This window comes from Magallana gigas, chromosome 7, assembly GCF_963853765.1.
Source record: "Magallana gigas chromosome 7, xbMagGiga1.1, whole genome shotgun sequence".
NCBI classification, from domain to species: Eukaryota; Metazoa; Mollusca; class Bivalvia; order Ostreida; family Ostreidae; genus Magallana; species Magallana gigas.
Window position 1 is genome coordinate 49,787,268 of NC_088859.1, and position 13,807 is coordinate 49,801,074.

Below are 13,807 nucleotides of genomic sequence, written 5' to 3' on the forward strand. Positions count from 1 at the left end.
TGCCTTTATGGAACCCCCAAATTTCAGCATCATAGCTTATCACACTTTTTACATAAGGAATAAGGAATCATTCTTTGAGTATTATGAGGTGATAATTTTGGTCGGGGCGTGATCAAATCCAATAAAGCCCGAAGGGCTTTTTGATAGATTTGATCACGCCCCGACCGAAATTATCACCTCATAATATTCAAAGAATAATTCCTTATTACTTATATTTATAATGACAATGACAATGACAATTTCTTTATTCTCTGAACTGCATAAATTACAGTGTTGAGAAAAATCACAAAAAAAAATTGAACAATAATACATACATTGCATGCATTGGAGTGACAATACAAAAGTGAAAAAAAAAATGAAAAAGGGAAAAAAGTATGATAAACAATTAACCTAGAGAGCTAACTCTCTCAATTATAACTTTAATGAATTTACACAGATTAATCAACAATTTTTTATTACTAGTATTAAAGAGTTGTTGAAATTTGTAAACATTTGGTTGTGTGTAGAAGTATGAAGGTATGTATAAAAATCTCTTATCTTTAATTGTTACATCTGTACAATAAAATAAATAATGAAATTCATCTCCTATCTCAATACAGTTACATATGGTACATATACGGTTTTCACGAGGTATATCATACCATCTACCTCGTTCTATATGATTTTAAGCCATCGTACGATTTAATATTTAAATATAAATGAGCAAACCCCGCTGGCGCCTCAATTTGGCGTCATTTGTATATAGTACAAAATCGATACGTAGTGTTATCACAGGCAAAGACACTGGAAAATGTAAATATATAGGTATCAAAAACATTTAATTGAGTTTCAACATTAAAATTCAAATCTTTCATTTTACTAGATATGCTGAACATTGCTATATTTCCCTGTGCTACACAGTGCTTTTGTGTAGATAAAAATTTACCATTGTAGTTAAACAACATACCAAGATAGTTAAATGATTCACTACTTCTACGTATTTGCTATTGGACTCCCATTTTTCATCGTCTTTAACACGTATTCCGATTCTAAAAATTACAATTTTGGTTTATTGTACATTAACAGATAAGTTCTATTCCTCAGTATATTTCTGCAATGTGTTCAGCATATTTTGTAGACCCTCGGGCGAGTCCGCCAAAAGTACAGTATCATCAGCATACATAATTAAAAACAAATTAATCATTTGTAATTCAATTGATGTACAGTTACTATTTATTAAATATCTTTCAAAATCACTCAGGTACATTGAGAATAATAATGGAGACAATATTTCACCTTGTAGAACTCCAAATGAGATTCTAAATGTTTCTGTAAATATACCTTTATGCTTGACACATGCTCTTACATTCTATAAAGAGACTTAATAATACGTAACAATTTTCCCCCAAAACCCTCCATTTGCAATTTATACCATAGTTTTGATCTATCAATTAAATCAAAGGCTTTTTGTATAATCCACAAAACAACAATACACTCTTTTTTGTTTTTTAAAGTTCTACATATTAGATTCTGAAGTACAAATATGGTATCAATTGTACCTACACCTGGTTTAAAACCAAACTGAGCATCAGTAATGATAATTATTATATCTCAGGTCCCATTCTAACAATCTAGTATTCATAATACTTGTAAATAATTTTGCTAAGCAACTAACTAATGTGATACCTCTATAATTGTTTAAATCTTGAATCTCACCTTTTTTAAAAATTTGTACAGTACAACCTTTTGACCAATTGTCTGGGTAAAAACCAGAGTCAAATATGTTATTAAACAATCTACACAAAATGGGTATCATAACCTCTTTACATTTTGAAAAAAAAATGTAAAAAAAAAAAAAAAAAAAAAAATGTAAAAATATAAAAATATCATAATCATCACTATTGTTGTCATAATTAGTAATATTTACATTTTCAAAAAGATTCTTGATATGCTCAAAAAAATCCTCTGCACTAACATCACAACTAATTTTTTTTATTATTCTTAAATAAACGAAAAAACTGCATGGTATTACATTTTCTTAGATATTCCAATTTGTTTCCCTGATATCGCTCGTAATTATGCTTAAACCTCCCCTGGGGCTCGTTTCATAAAGGGTCGTACGACCAGACTTAGCGCTACGCCGGTTTAAATACGGGACTGTTTCGAATATTTGCGTTTCATAAAAGAGCGCATCTTTACGTCCGACTAAAGTTAAGCCAAAATTTTACGTCCACTCATAGGTAGGCGTAAGTTCGGACGTCTCATTAGAACCATTTTAACAAGAGCTTGGACTTTCAGGAGGACGTAGCTGTCTAATTCTTGCGTCGAAATAAGTTAAAAATGACGCGGTTTTAAGTGAAATATGCATCGATTGCGTAGTCTTTGCTCAAAAGCCAGACAAATCTTATTTTCAGGAAACAAAAAAATTTTAAATACTGGTTTAAATTAAGAAACAGTAAAAACTGTATTTTAAAAGCATGCTACGAAGACATGGTGAAAGATAATGACATATGGATTTCAAATAGTAGGAAAGAATTGTCCACCTTAGGCCTAGCCGATTTATATCAAAGTACTATGAAAGAATCTGTTATTTTAGATATTATATTTAATAGAATGTGTGATGTCTTTAAACAAAAAGTTGTCAACGATATAAGCAATGCATCAAAATGTATATTATATAAACATGTTGTTGATCATTTTTGTTTACAAGTTTACCTAAAGAAACCAATTCCTGTAAAATATCGTAAATTAATTACACACTTACGGTTGTCCTCACATGACTTAAAGATTGAAACAGGGAGGTATGATAATTTAACACGTGATTGTCGAAAATGTGAATCTTGCAACTTAAATGTAATTGAAGATGAGTTCCATTTTTTACTTATTTGTCCTTCACTTCGTAGTTTAAGAGAAAAGTATATTAAACAAGAGGCCCATGGGGCCACATCGCTCACCTGAGCAACAATGGGCGTTCAAAAGATATTGTGCCATATGGTCCCTCGGTAGAAAAACAAAAAATAAATATTGTAAAGTATTCGAATTTTACACTTTTTTTGTATACATGTAATCTTTGACATTGTACCTTCATGAAATACTATTTTTTACCAGAATAAGAAAATTCTACGCAAGATATAAAACTAAACATTTGGTAGAGGTATACTGTTAAGTTGTTAACTTCCAAATCCCTATATTTTCGTTCTGCCCCCCCCCCCCACTTTGTAAAGCGATCAAAATATATGAGTGCATATAGTTACATTTTTTTCATCAACTACTCACTACTTACTAGTTATTGTTTTAAAAAAAATAATAGTTATTGTTTTTTATTTTAAAAACCCTACATGTATAGATGTGAAGAAGAAAATTGTACCTCAATGTGCTCAATTTCTCAAATTAAAAACATTCAAAAATTTTATTTGTCTTCTCCATTACAATTAAATGACTGTTATTTACTTCGCGTACAAACCAGGATAATTTTCCGCTGTGATATTCTTAGGAATAGCGATAATTACTTTATCCCCGCAACAGAAATGTGTCAGAAATATGGATGTCGTTTTTATTTACTCGTGTCTGAAAAACTATCAAAATTGATGTAGATTTCACATTATTTATTGTATAAAGAGAGGGAGAGTAGATATATACAGAATACTGTGGAATCATTAAATTTCGTGGGGGCCAATTTTCGTGGATGACTTAAATTTTACAGATTCGTGGGGACGTAATTTCGTGTTTTCATATATATCTACAAAAGGGAATATGACTTTATTACCCTAATTCATCAATTCGTGAAGGATGTTATTTCGTGGATGAGAGGTACCCAAGAATTCCACGAAAAATGAGCCACCACGAAATCTAATGATTTCACAGTATCATTATTTTATTTTGTTTGTACAAGTATTTAACATACTCTAATTCATAGAGATTTTCTAATGTTCAACCAAAATTTCAGCGTCAATTGTAGAATTATAAGCAAGATACAGAGCTCACAGTTCGCCTAGGTTTGATTCATATTTTGTTCACATGAGTTTATTACATTCAGCTTATGATTTTTAACTTGGTATTTCCTATTCAGCATTTAAAATGGAAAAAAAGAATGGCCTAAGATTTTATATTCTTTTATTCACTCAATACCAGTTCACTGGTATTTGAGGTTCAAAATCAGTTTATACAAATGTACACAAACACAGTGAAGGATCACATGTACAGTAGGAGTAATAATGACGAAAAAATGTTAAGTTTACAATACAATAAGATGTTAAAGTTGGTTTCTGAACGAACAGACTTTGAAAATTTTCTCAATAAATATTGACAAATTTTTTACTTTTTTAATCTTTAGTTTTTAAGATCTGTGTACAAACATAGAATTGTGAGCAAATCTCTGTATCTTGCTTATAATTTGAAGCTTAACACTCAAATATGGTTAGTTATTAGAAATTGAAAACAATTAAACACAAGAAACATTCACTATAACAAATAAAGAACACAATTTATTTTTTCGAAATGAATCATATAGATACATGTATATACCTACATATTTCCGTCAGCAATGTCAAACTTTATTTAAATTGAATAAACTCGAGAAAATGCCGAGCATCGCAACGAAACCTATTGCATTAATCTACCATTACGCAAAAGATAATGCCGATCGAATTACCGGTAGAATGAATTGTATTTCATTATTTTTTAATACATCAGATTTTGCTTAATTTGCGCAGGTAAACAGTTAACTGTTTGATTTACCAAAGTCTCTGTTTGATTTGATACGTAAAAATCACGAAATAATACAGACGATTGTTCCCAGGTTACAAGCAGAAATAATGAAAACGAAACGAAAATCGGAACAAGCTAACACCAACGTCATGTGTGAAAACTGTCAACGCATTGAAATATTTAGCCTCAATTTACTTCACAAAATCGGCAACGATATATTTTGCATGTTTCAAAAATTTCCCTTCATACGCGAACTGTTGCACAACAAGCAAATTCATCATAGTCAGATCGACCCTTTTTCTTATAATGTCATGGCTGCTTTAAACAAAGAACCTCGTTTTAGATGTATGGAATACGAGTCTAGGTAAAATGGGTATGCAAAATAAAAGCCAAGGCAGATCGACAATCGTCAATTCCAAATACGCATTATTTTGCAGCAATATTTACAGCGAATACAAATATACTAGTCCATCAAATATCCTGATATTTTAATGAGATTGGCAGATTAATATCTGCCAATCTTTGTTTTGCCCAGACCAAGTCTTGCCTACCCATTTTACCGGATGCCGGATTACCGGATGCCGAGCCCGAAGCTATTAAACTGATTGAAACACCCATTTCCTTTATTATTATTTTCGTAATAACTCAAATTTGACACAGAATTAGCACTTAATTTTTGCAATTTATATTTTCCTTCCCATAAGGATAATTTATGCTAAACTACGTTGAATTGGAATCAGTAGTTCTTGAGAAGAAGATTTTTAAAAATGCACCCCCCTTTTTCTACATTTTCAAGGTTTTCTCCGCTTTGAATACAGATCGGACTTTTATTTTTGCAATTTATATTCGCCCTCACATAAGGATGCTTTGTGCCAAATTTGGTTGAAATTGGATAAGCGGTTTTAGAGAAGAAGTTCAAAATGTAAAAAGTTTACAGACGGACAGACAGACGGACAGACAGACGGACTGACGGACAGACGGACGACGGACAAAATGTGATCAGAATAGCTCACTTGAGCTTTCAGCTCAGGTGAGCTAAAAATACTACTCCCGAAAACCAAGTGTCTATAAAGTTATACAGTTATTATCTACCTCTAATACTAAAGAACTATGTAATTTAGGTAAATATTTATTTTATGCAAACAAGCAACGAACTCTCGATGTGAATTATCCAAATTGATTATGTACACTTTGTTTTTCTTACTGTTTATTTAATATGTATATGTTCATATGTATAACCTATGAGACATTTGTCTCTTGGAATAAAGAACTTGAACTTCAACTATTGATTTCAGAGAGCCATGGCTGACTAGCCGACACTGAAATCGACAGGCCCACGTCACATTGTTGTTTAACACAGCTACACAAAGTCCAAGCTCTTGTTAAAATGATTCTATTTATAAACAAAACAAGGTGCCAGGTTTAACTAAATTTTTCTATCCAATCAACTGCCGCCTTACAACCAGAATTAAATTATTTTTAATTATAAACCCATGAAATCAGTACACCTTTTTGCCACCAGTCATTTTGTGAAGGAAATGGTGATTCTACACTTTATAGCATTTGAAAATAAATATAAGACTCGAGCTTTGTTGACATAACAGTGAATCCTCTCCTCTGTATCTCTCATATAATTTGACTTCTAACATTTAAACCTGCAAGAAAACAATTTTTTACATAAAAAATAAGATTTTGATCTAGGGTAGTGTCTAAAGTCCCTGGAAAGTTATCCCATGTTTAACCTTCTTGCCTCGCCGTGTTACTCGGTCGCAATGCAACTATCAAATTTAACGCACATTTACCAAGCAAGGAGAATTCTGACATTAAATGAACAGGTCAATGAATTATTTACAAACAAAATATATATAAAACAATTTAAAATAATTGCACAAAATCTAGGACCACGAAAGAAATACTACTCGCGCTCGTCGGCCACGAGTTTCAGGTTGAAGGTTTACTTACCTGTGTGTTATACGAACGGAGCTTTTAAAAATTCAAACGTTCTACTCAACATGACACTACAATACAACGGGAAGCATCATAAGATCAGTAGTGTTGTACCATGTGTTTGAATGTACTATGTATATGTTGGTAAACGATTTTCGAATAATATGAGATTTGGTTCCAAGCAAAGCGAGGGAACAAATCGAATATCTAGGAAACCTTTTAACGACATACTTACTACATGTTTCACACGATAAATTAAACCTTATTTTTATATGTATTTTAACATTTCTTTTAATTATCATTGGTTCAAGATTATCTTTTTTAATCAAAAGAACAGCAATCGTCTTCAAAGCTTATTCTGCTAATGATGATTGTAAAATTATTTCCCATTATGGCTAATTTTCCTGTTTAGACCGAAGTGAGTAGTATTCATATCAAAATGTAGAATACCTTTATTAAGTTTGGTCATTTTCAAGCTGACATGTCATTCGGGACAGAGGATAGGAAAATTGAAAAAACTTCATAATTTTTCCACAAAGTTTGAGAAACGGATAGAGAACAAGCTTTTACATTTTATAGTTATTAAGAACTTTGAATAGACAGTTCAGGTTTGTTTATAAAATCCTAATTGTACATGCGTCTTAATTGAAGAATAAAATACAGACAACTCTTGTACTGGGATTATTTGGTCTGCCTTTGACATGAATATCATTTTTTCTATGTTCAGAGGTTAAGTATTGTCGTTCTTGGGTAGAGTTTCTGTGTAATTTTCTGTTTCAAGGTTTGGTGATATAGTTTTATGCATTATTCTATACAACGCAATATGTTGCATATATATATTTCATTGGTATTTTTAGAAGCATCATATCAATGCTTATATATCTATTTGCCTTTACTCCTTGAACATCTTTAATTCATTCATATTGCCATCCATTAGGGGAGGGTTATTTCAACCCAAGATGCAGCAATAATTGGTCAATTATCGATCATTGCCAATTATGACCGACTATGGTTACAAATATATATATATATATATATATATATATATATTGTAAATAATGGAAACTTACAGTTAATGTGAAAAAAACCAAAGTTATGATATTCTCCAAAGGACCTGCTCCTAAGTGCTCATTTATGTACAATAATGATAAATTAGAAGTAGTTAAAGAGTATAACTACCTAGGAATATTATTTTCCCGATCTGGCTCTTTTTGTAAAGCCAAGAAACACTTGTGTACTCAATCCCAGAAAGGTATGTATGGTATTATTAGAAAAATAAGAAATTTTGATATGTCCTTTGATATTCTTATTTGACAAGGTCGTTTTACCAGTTTTACTATACTCTTGTAAAATATGGGGTTACGAAAATATTGAGCGTGTACATTTAAGGTTTCTTAAACACATACTTAACTTGAAAAGTAGTACCCCCAGTTTTATGTTTTATGGGGAGACAGGTCGTTTTCCATTATATATAACAATTTATACGAGAATGATTGGATTTTGGGCAAAGATGATGTTATGCCAGGAGAATAAGTTATGTAAAACTATGTATATGTATCTATACAATTGTTACATTAGAGGTGAAATCAATAATAAGTTGCTACTTTGTATAAAAAATATTCTCGATAGCTGTGGCTTTTCCTTTGTATGACTCTAGCAAAATCCTGTTAACATGAAATGGTTAGAAAATATTGTCAAACAAAATCTGAAAGATCAATTTGTCCAAAAATGGAATAATGAATTAGATATCGTATATTTAAATAAAATTTTTGTTGTGAAGACTATTTATTAATATTACCACGAAAATTAAGAAACTTGTTTGTTAAATATAGAACTACAAACCATCACCTCCCTATAGAAATTGGTAGGTGGAACAATACTCCACCTGAAGACCGCAAGTGCGGCTTATGTGAAGCCAATCAAATTGGCAATGAATTTCATTATATTTTAGAATATAGTGCACTGTCACATGTAAGAAAAAATTGTTTAGTAATTATTATCTTAAAAACCCAAACATCTTAAAATTTAGAACACTTATGTCATCTTCAAATCATGTAATACTTATGAAAATGTGTACTTTAATTAGAAAAATATTTGATTTGGTCGGTCATCCTACCTAACAACTATAACAAATTCATTGTTTACTTTATTCTGTTTCTTTTTTTGTTGTTGTAAATCCTGCTTTTCTTATACTTTTGTATATAATTTTTCTGCACCTCATGTAACATTATATGTTATGAGTGAAATAAATGAACTTGAACTTGAACTTGAAAAGTCTTCTCACTACGCCGGAAAATTTAGACTCGGGCTCGTAACATAAAGGGTACTTAAGTCTAAGACAGTGCTTAAGTGAGACTTACGTACATTCTTAGACGTAATTGATTTGAACATATTTTATTGCATAAACATATACAAATGGTTCGAACACAGGTCCTTACATTTTACGAGGTTCTTACCAAGTATAACAATTTACAACTGTATAGTAGTTTAGAATGGAAAGTACATAGAAGTGGATATTACTAAAATAGTTAAGTTATTGAAAACTTAGACTTAAGTCCGTAACTAGAATAGTGCTTAGCAAGGACAATTTACCCAAAACCTAGGCGGTCGTTAGAGGTGGCTTAAGTTTATCCTAAGTTTGTTTTACACAAATTTAGAAGTTTATTTGTTGATTATTTCAATTCAACATCTAAAAAAAGTGTATTTATGACATAATTTAAACAAAATTAATATCTTGATATTCACAAATATCAAAGTTTGGGTTTAATTGATATAAACATTAGCACTTAGAGTAATGAGCTGTAACATTTTCCATACAGTATGCAGGTGGGCTGCTGAATAGGTTGTAAACACTCAACGATCAGTTTACAGGAAGTACTTGTGACTACATGTATAGCCTATATGTAAACGCGCGAAACATTGGAAATTATAAAAAGGATGTTTAAAGACAAATAAAAACCACAGTGATTTTAAAGACGACGATTGGCTTAATTCAATATATTGACTTAATGAAGAAATTATACTTATACTTAGAGTAAGTGAATTGCCTTATTGGTGAGGTAAGATTGATAACAAAAAAAAAAGAACCCACTTTATTATTTTATCAAGTTCTAAGAACTTTTAAATTTTACAATATTTGATCAAAAATATGTTAAAATTTATTTTGGAAAGGTAAAAATTATAAAAGCCTCTGCGGGATTCGAACTCACTTACAGATCCAGGGTACGCTAACCCATTGCACTATGCCGTTAGATAACAATAAAATCTTCTAGAGAAAATTTGTTCAATTTTGTTTAGTAACCGACTAGAAACATTTATCGAAAGGCGCAAGACCCAGGATTAAATACTGTGTTTCAAACTTACAATAACTAATTTCCTGATTATCTATGTGATATACCAGATATGCAATATGAAGCTTCAAAATTATGATACACCAATGTGCAAACTACGTGTTCTTTTTTTATAATTTCAATTCCAATTGTGGTGAAAAAATGAAAAAAAAAAATCTTTATTGCTTGATAGTAATCATTTCAATTTACTTTCTGTGCTAAAAGTCATTTCAAGCATCCAAAAAAATGACATTTACTTACTTTAGCATGAGTCAGCTTTGAAAATCAGTATACATCAGATTTTAACAATATGTGTGCTTAATAAGAAGTCAGATGGTCACCAAACTACTCATTAGGTCCACCTTAAATTTAAGGTGACTCACTACACCTTGAAATATTTTCTCAAATCAGCAGAAAATTACCTGAGTATGATAGATATCATAATGGATAAGAAGTATTTAATTAAGTCAAATGCTAGTAGGTGAAAAAAAATGTGCAACTTTGGATGAAAAATTATATTTTCGAAAATTTAATTCAGTAAACATGAACAAAAGCTCCAGGCGGATTCAAAATCATGATCTGCGGTTCAGAAACCCAATACTTTAACCACTGAGCTACGACGATATACAACCCATTCGAACGATATAAACAGTTTAACAAAACATTAAAATCGCCATCTTGTGACGTTTTGTCTTAAAAAGTATAAGTCTAGGTGTAGTGAAGTACCTTAAGTCAAGATACGATTTCCAATAAGTATCATTTAAAAAAGAAAAACTCCAACTAGTTTAACTTTTAAATTTATAAATATTTTCTTATATCCATATGCAGAGCTCTTCTTCTAAAAGGAAATGATATATTTTATGGTCAAGTCATGGGGGGGGGGGGTATATTTCCGCTAGCTTATTGTGTTTCTTCTCTTACATACATGTATACTGTCATATTTTTACAATAAAAAAAGAATCAAATTCCTTTCTTTAGTTCTTTCCATCTTATTCAGTATCTCTCACTAAAATAAAAAAATACAAAAGAAAGAGTTGTTTTTTTTATTTCATTCCACAACCTAACAAATAACAAATGCTGGAAATCGTTCTATATCACATATGAGGATCAGTCGTTTCAGTCCACTCATAGATCACTAGTATCCTAAAATTAACAAAAACAGAACATTGAAGTCAGTAAATTAATTTACGATTAATTAAGTATAATTCACGATAGGCCCTATATAACGAGTATATACTTACTGTTATCTAATTCAAACCATATTCCTTACCGTGTTTGGATTTTCCACCCAAACCACCTCCTAGTCCGCCTCCTAATCCACCGCCGAGTCCACCCAATCCACCGCCAAATCCACTTCCTAGGCCACTTAATCCACTATCGAAGCCATCGAGGTCGCCGAAGCCGCCGTCGAAACCACCATCGAAACCGTCTCCAAAACCTCCAGGACCACTGCTACTTAGAAAAGAGCTACCGCTAGAGAAGCTAGTGGATGAAAGACCGCCACTTGGGAAGCCACCACTTGGGAATCCACCACTGGGAAATCCACCACTTGGGAATCCAGCACTTGGGATTCCAGAGCCGTATGGGTATCCACCTAGGCCAGAGGGGAATCCTCCTACACCACCAAATCCAGAGGGAAATCCTCCAGCTCCGCCAAGACCAGAGGGAAATCCTCCTGCACCGCCCAAACCAGAGGGAAATCCTCCAGCTCCGCCAATACCAGAGGGAAATCCCCCAATTCCACCTAGACCAGAGGGAAATCCTCCTGCACCGCCCAAACCAGAGGGAAATCCTCCAGCTCCGCCAAGACCAGAAGGAAATCCTCCAGCTCCGCCAAGACCAGTGGGAAATCCTCCAATTCCACCTAGACCAGAGGGAAATCCTCCTGCACCGCCCAAACCAGAGGGAAATCCTCCAGCTCCGCCAAGACCAGAGGGAAAACCTCCTACACCACCAAGACCAGAGGGAAATCCTCCAGATCCGCCAAGACCAGAGGGAAATCCTCCTGCACCGCCCAAACCAGAGGGAAATCCTCCAGCTCCACCAAGACCAGAGGGAAATCCTCCTGCACCGCCCAAACCAGAGGGAAATCCTCCAATTCCACTAAGACCGGAAGGAAATCCTCCAATTCCGCCGGGACCAGATCCATATGGATATCCGCCGCCAGGAATGTATCCTTCTCCAAGTGGAATGACTCCACTACCGGCGTCTATGAGTCTGCTTCCGGTAAGTCCACCTGGGAAACTACCTGGGAAACCGCCCGGGAATCCTCCAGGGAATCCACCGGGGAATCCACCTCGTCTGAAATTAAATCCTACTGGGATGATGTGCAGTCTGACCAGGTATTGGTAGTACTGGGTGTATTGGACAGAGTTGGGTCCGTAGGTGATGTACAGGTAGTACAGGTATTGAACGTAAATGACGTATCTGTATCCACCAGAGGGATAGGTCGGGACAGGGGGATAAGATGGGTAGCTAGGGTAGCTTGGATAGGTGGGATAACCTAAAAACAATTAAAGGAAACGGTCACAAGAAGTCTGTTAATGTTTTCACAAATTTGAATGAAGATTCAAACTAAAAAAAACTACCTGTGCTGTATGTTGCTGCCACATAAGTGGCCATCAACAAAAAGCAAAATTCTTTCAGCATTGTGATCTGAAATTAAAAGCTTAGCATATAAAAATCAACCATTGTTGAACAAATGAGTACTTAATATATAGATTAATTATCTAAAAAGGTAGATTTAGAATTCAGATTTTGTACCTGTTAATTGAATCTTCTTGAAAGGTTGGCACTACTGTGTATGAAAGATAGAGACAAGGTTCCCCTTATATACTCGGTTTCGATTCTTTGTACATAACTGCACTGATCGAGTCTGATTTTTTATGTAATTCTGAACATGGAAATTTGATGTTTAACATCAAACAAATGCATGTTCGAATCTCTCTTTTTAGGTAGTTACACGTGGAATAAAAATTTCGATGTGTGCAAAGCAACGATTTACAAAATCAATCTTTGATAATGTGATTGAAAAAGAAAGTTGTTTGAGGTTTTTTTTCCATTTTCAGTGTATCTAGATGAAGAGGATAACTGCTTATTAAATATTTACGATTTAAAAAATATGAGAAACAATTATTTTAACAGGAGTTTTTAAAAAACAGAAATTAAAATATTTTGTATTTAATTCGGATCTACAATAGACAGAGATGATTTTGAATTTACTACTCAGCAATATGGAGATCATTCATATTACACAGAGGTAACATTTAACATTTTATACCAAGTTCAAATTACGATAACTTTACGTTTCAAAAATACATGTAGTTTACTTTTGATAAAACGTCTATTTATGAAAATGTTATCTTAAAAAAAACCGAGAGTATTTATTTCTTTATTAACTTAATCATTTAACTGTCCATTTAAATGACCTTTACAAGGATTTTATTTCTGTAACAGTTCGTTCACCTTTAAACGTATTATTTGAAATGTAACTATTATTTTTTCACAAAACAGTTTATGCTCATACATTTTTATTTTTAGGCAAAGCTGTTTATGAAGATATTGTATCTCTTACAGACACTGTTTATATAGAAATTTTTGTATACTAGTAAACTATTGCAGAACACAATTTTGCCCACTGTTAAAATTTTGTATTTGTGATATTATGTCTAAAAGTTCTGAAAGAAGGAAATAAAGATTAAGCAATTTAAGACTATATATGTATGTTTAATATCCATGAAAATTGTGATTGTTTTGTTTTACTTATGCATGTATTCCTACTTTACCAGAAGTTAGAGTTTTTATGAAAACAGACAGGCATAACTACAAAAATGTTGTATCTGTAT

The 13,807-nt window shown here is 32.6% G+C and overlaps 1 protein-coding gene and 1 long non-coding RNA gene across 2 annotated transcripts; one reads left to right on the plus strand and one right to left on the minus strand.

The window, feature by feature from the left end:
• The first annotated feature begins 9,875 nt into the window (after positions 1–9,875).
• LOC136269946 (basic salivary proline-rich protein 2-like) lies at positions 9,876–12,314 on the plus strand. The gene is made up of 2 exons (XM_066065873.1): positions 9,876–9,880; positions 11,267–12,314. Exons 1-2 carry the CDS (start codon positions 9,876–9,878, stop codon positions 12,312–12,314), a joined length of 1,053 nt encoding a protein of 350 aa, XP_065921945.1.
• On the minus strand, positions 12,315–12,802 carry LOC105346181 (uncharacterized). Its single transcript, XR_010707716.1, has 3 exons — positions 12,726–12,802; positions 12,551–12,617; positions 12,315–12,465 (listed from the first exon to the last, which is right to left on the minus strand). It is a non-coding gene; the product is annotated as an uncharacterized lncRNA (long non-coding RNA).
• Between the last annotated feature and the right edge of the window lie 1,005 nt (positions 12,803–13,807).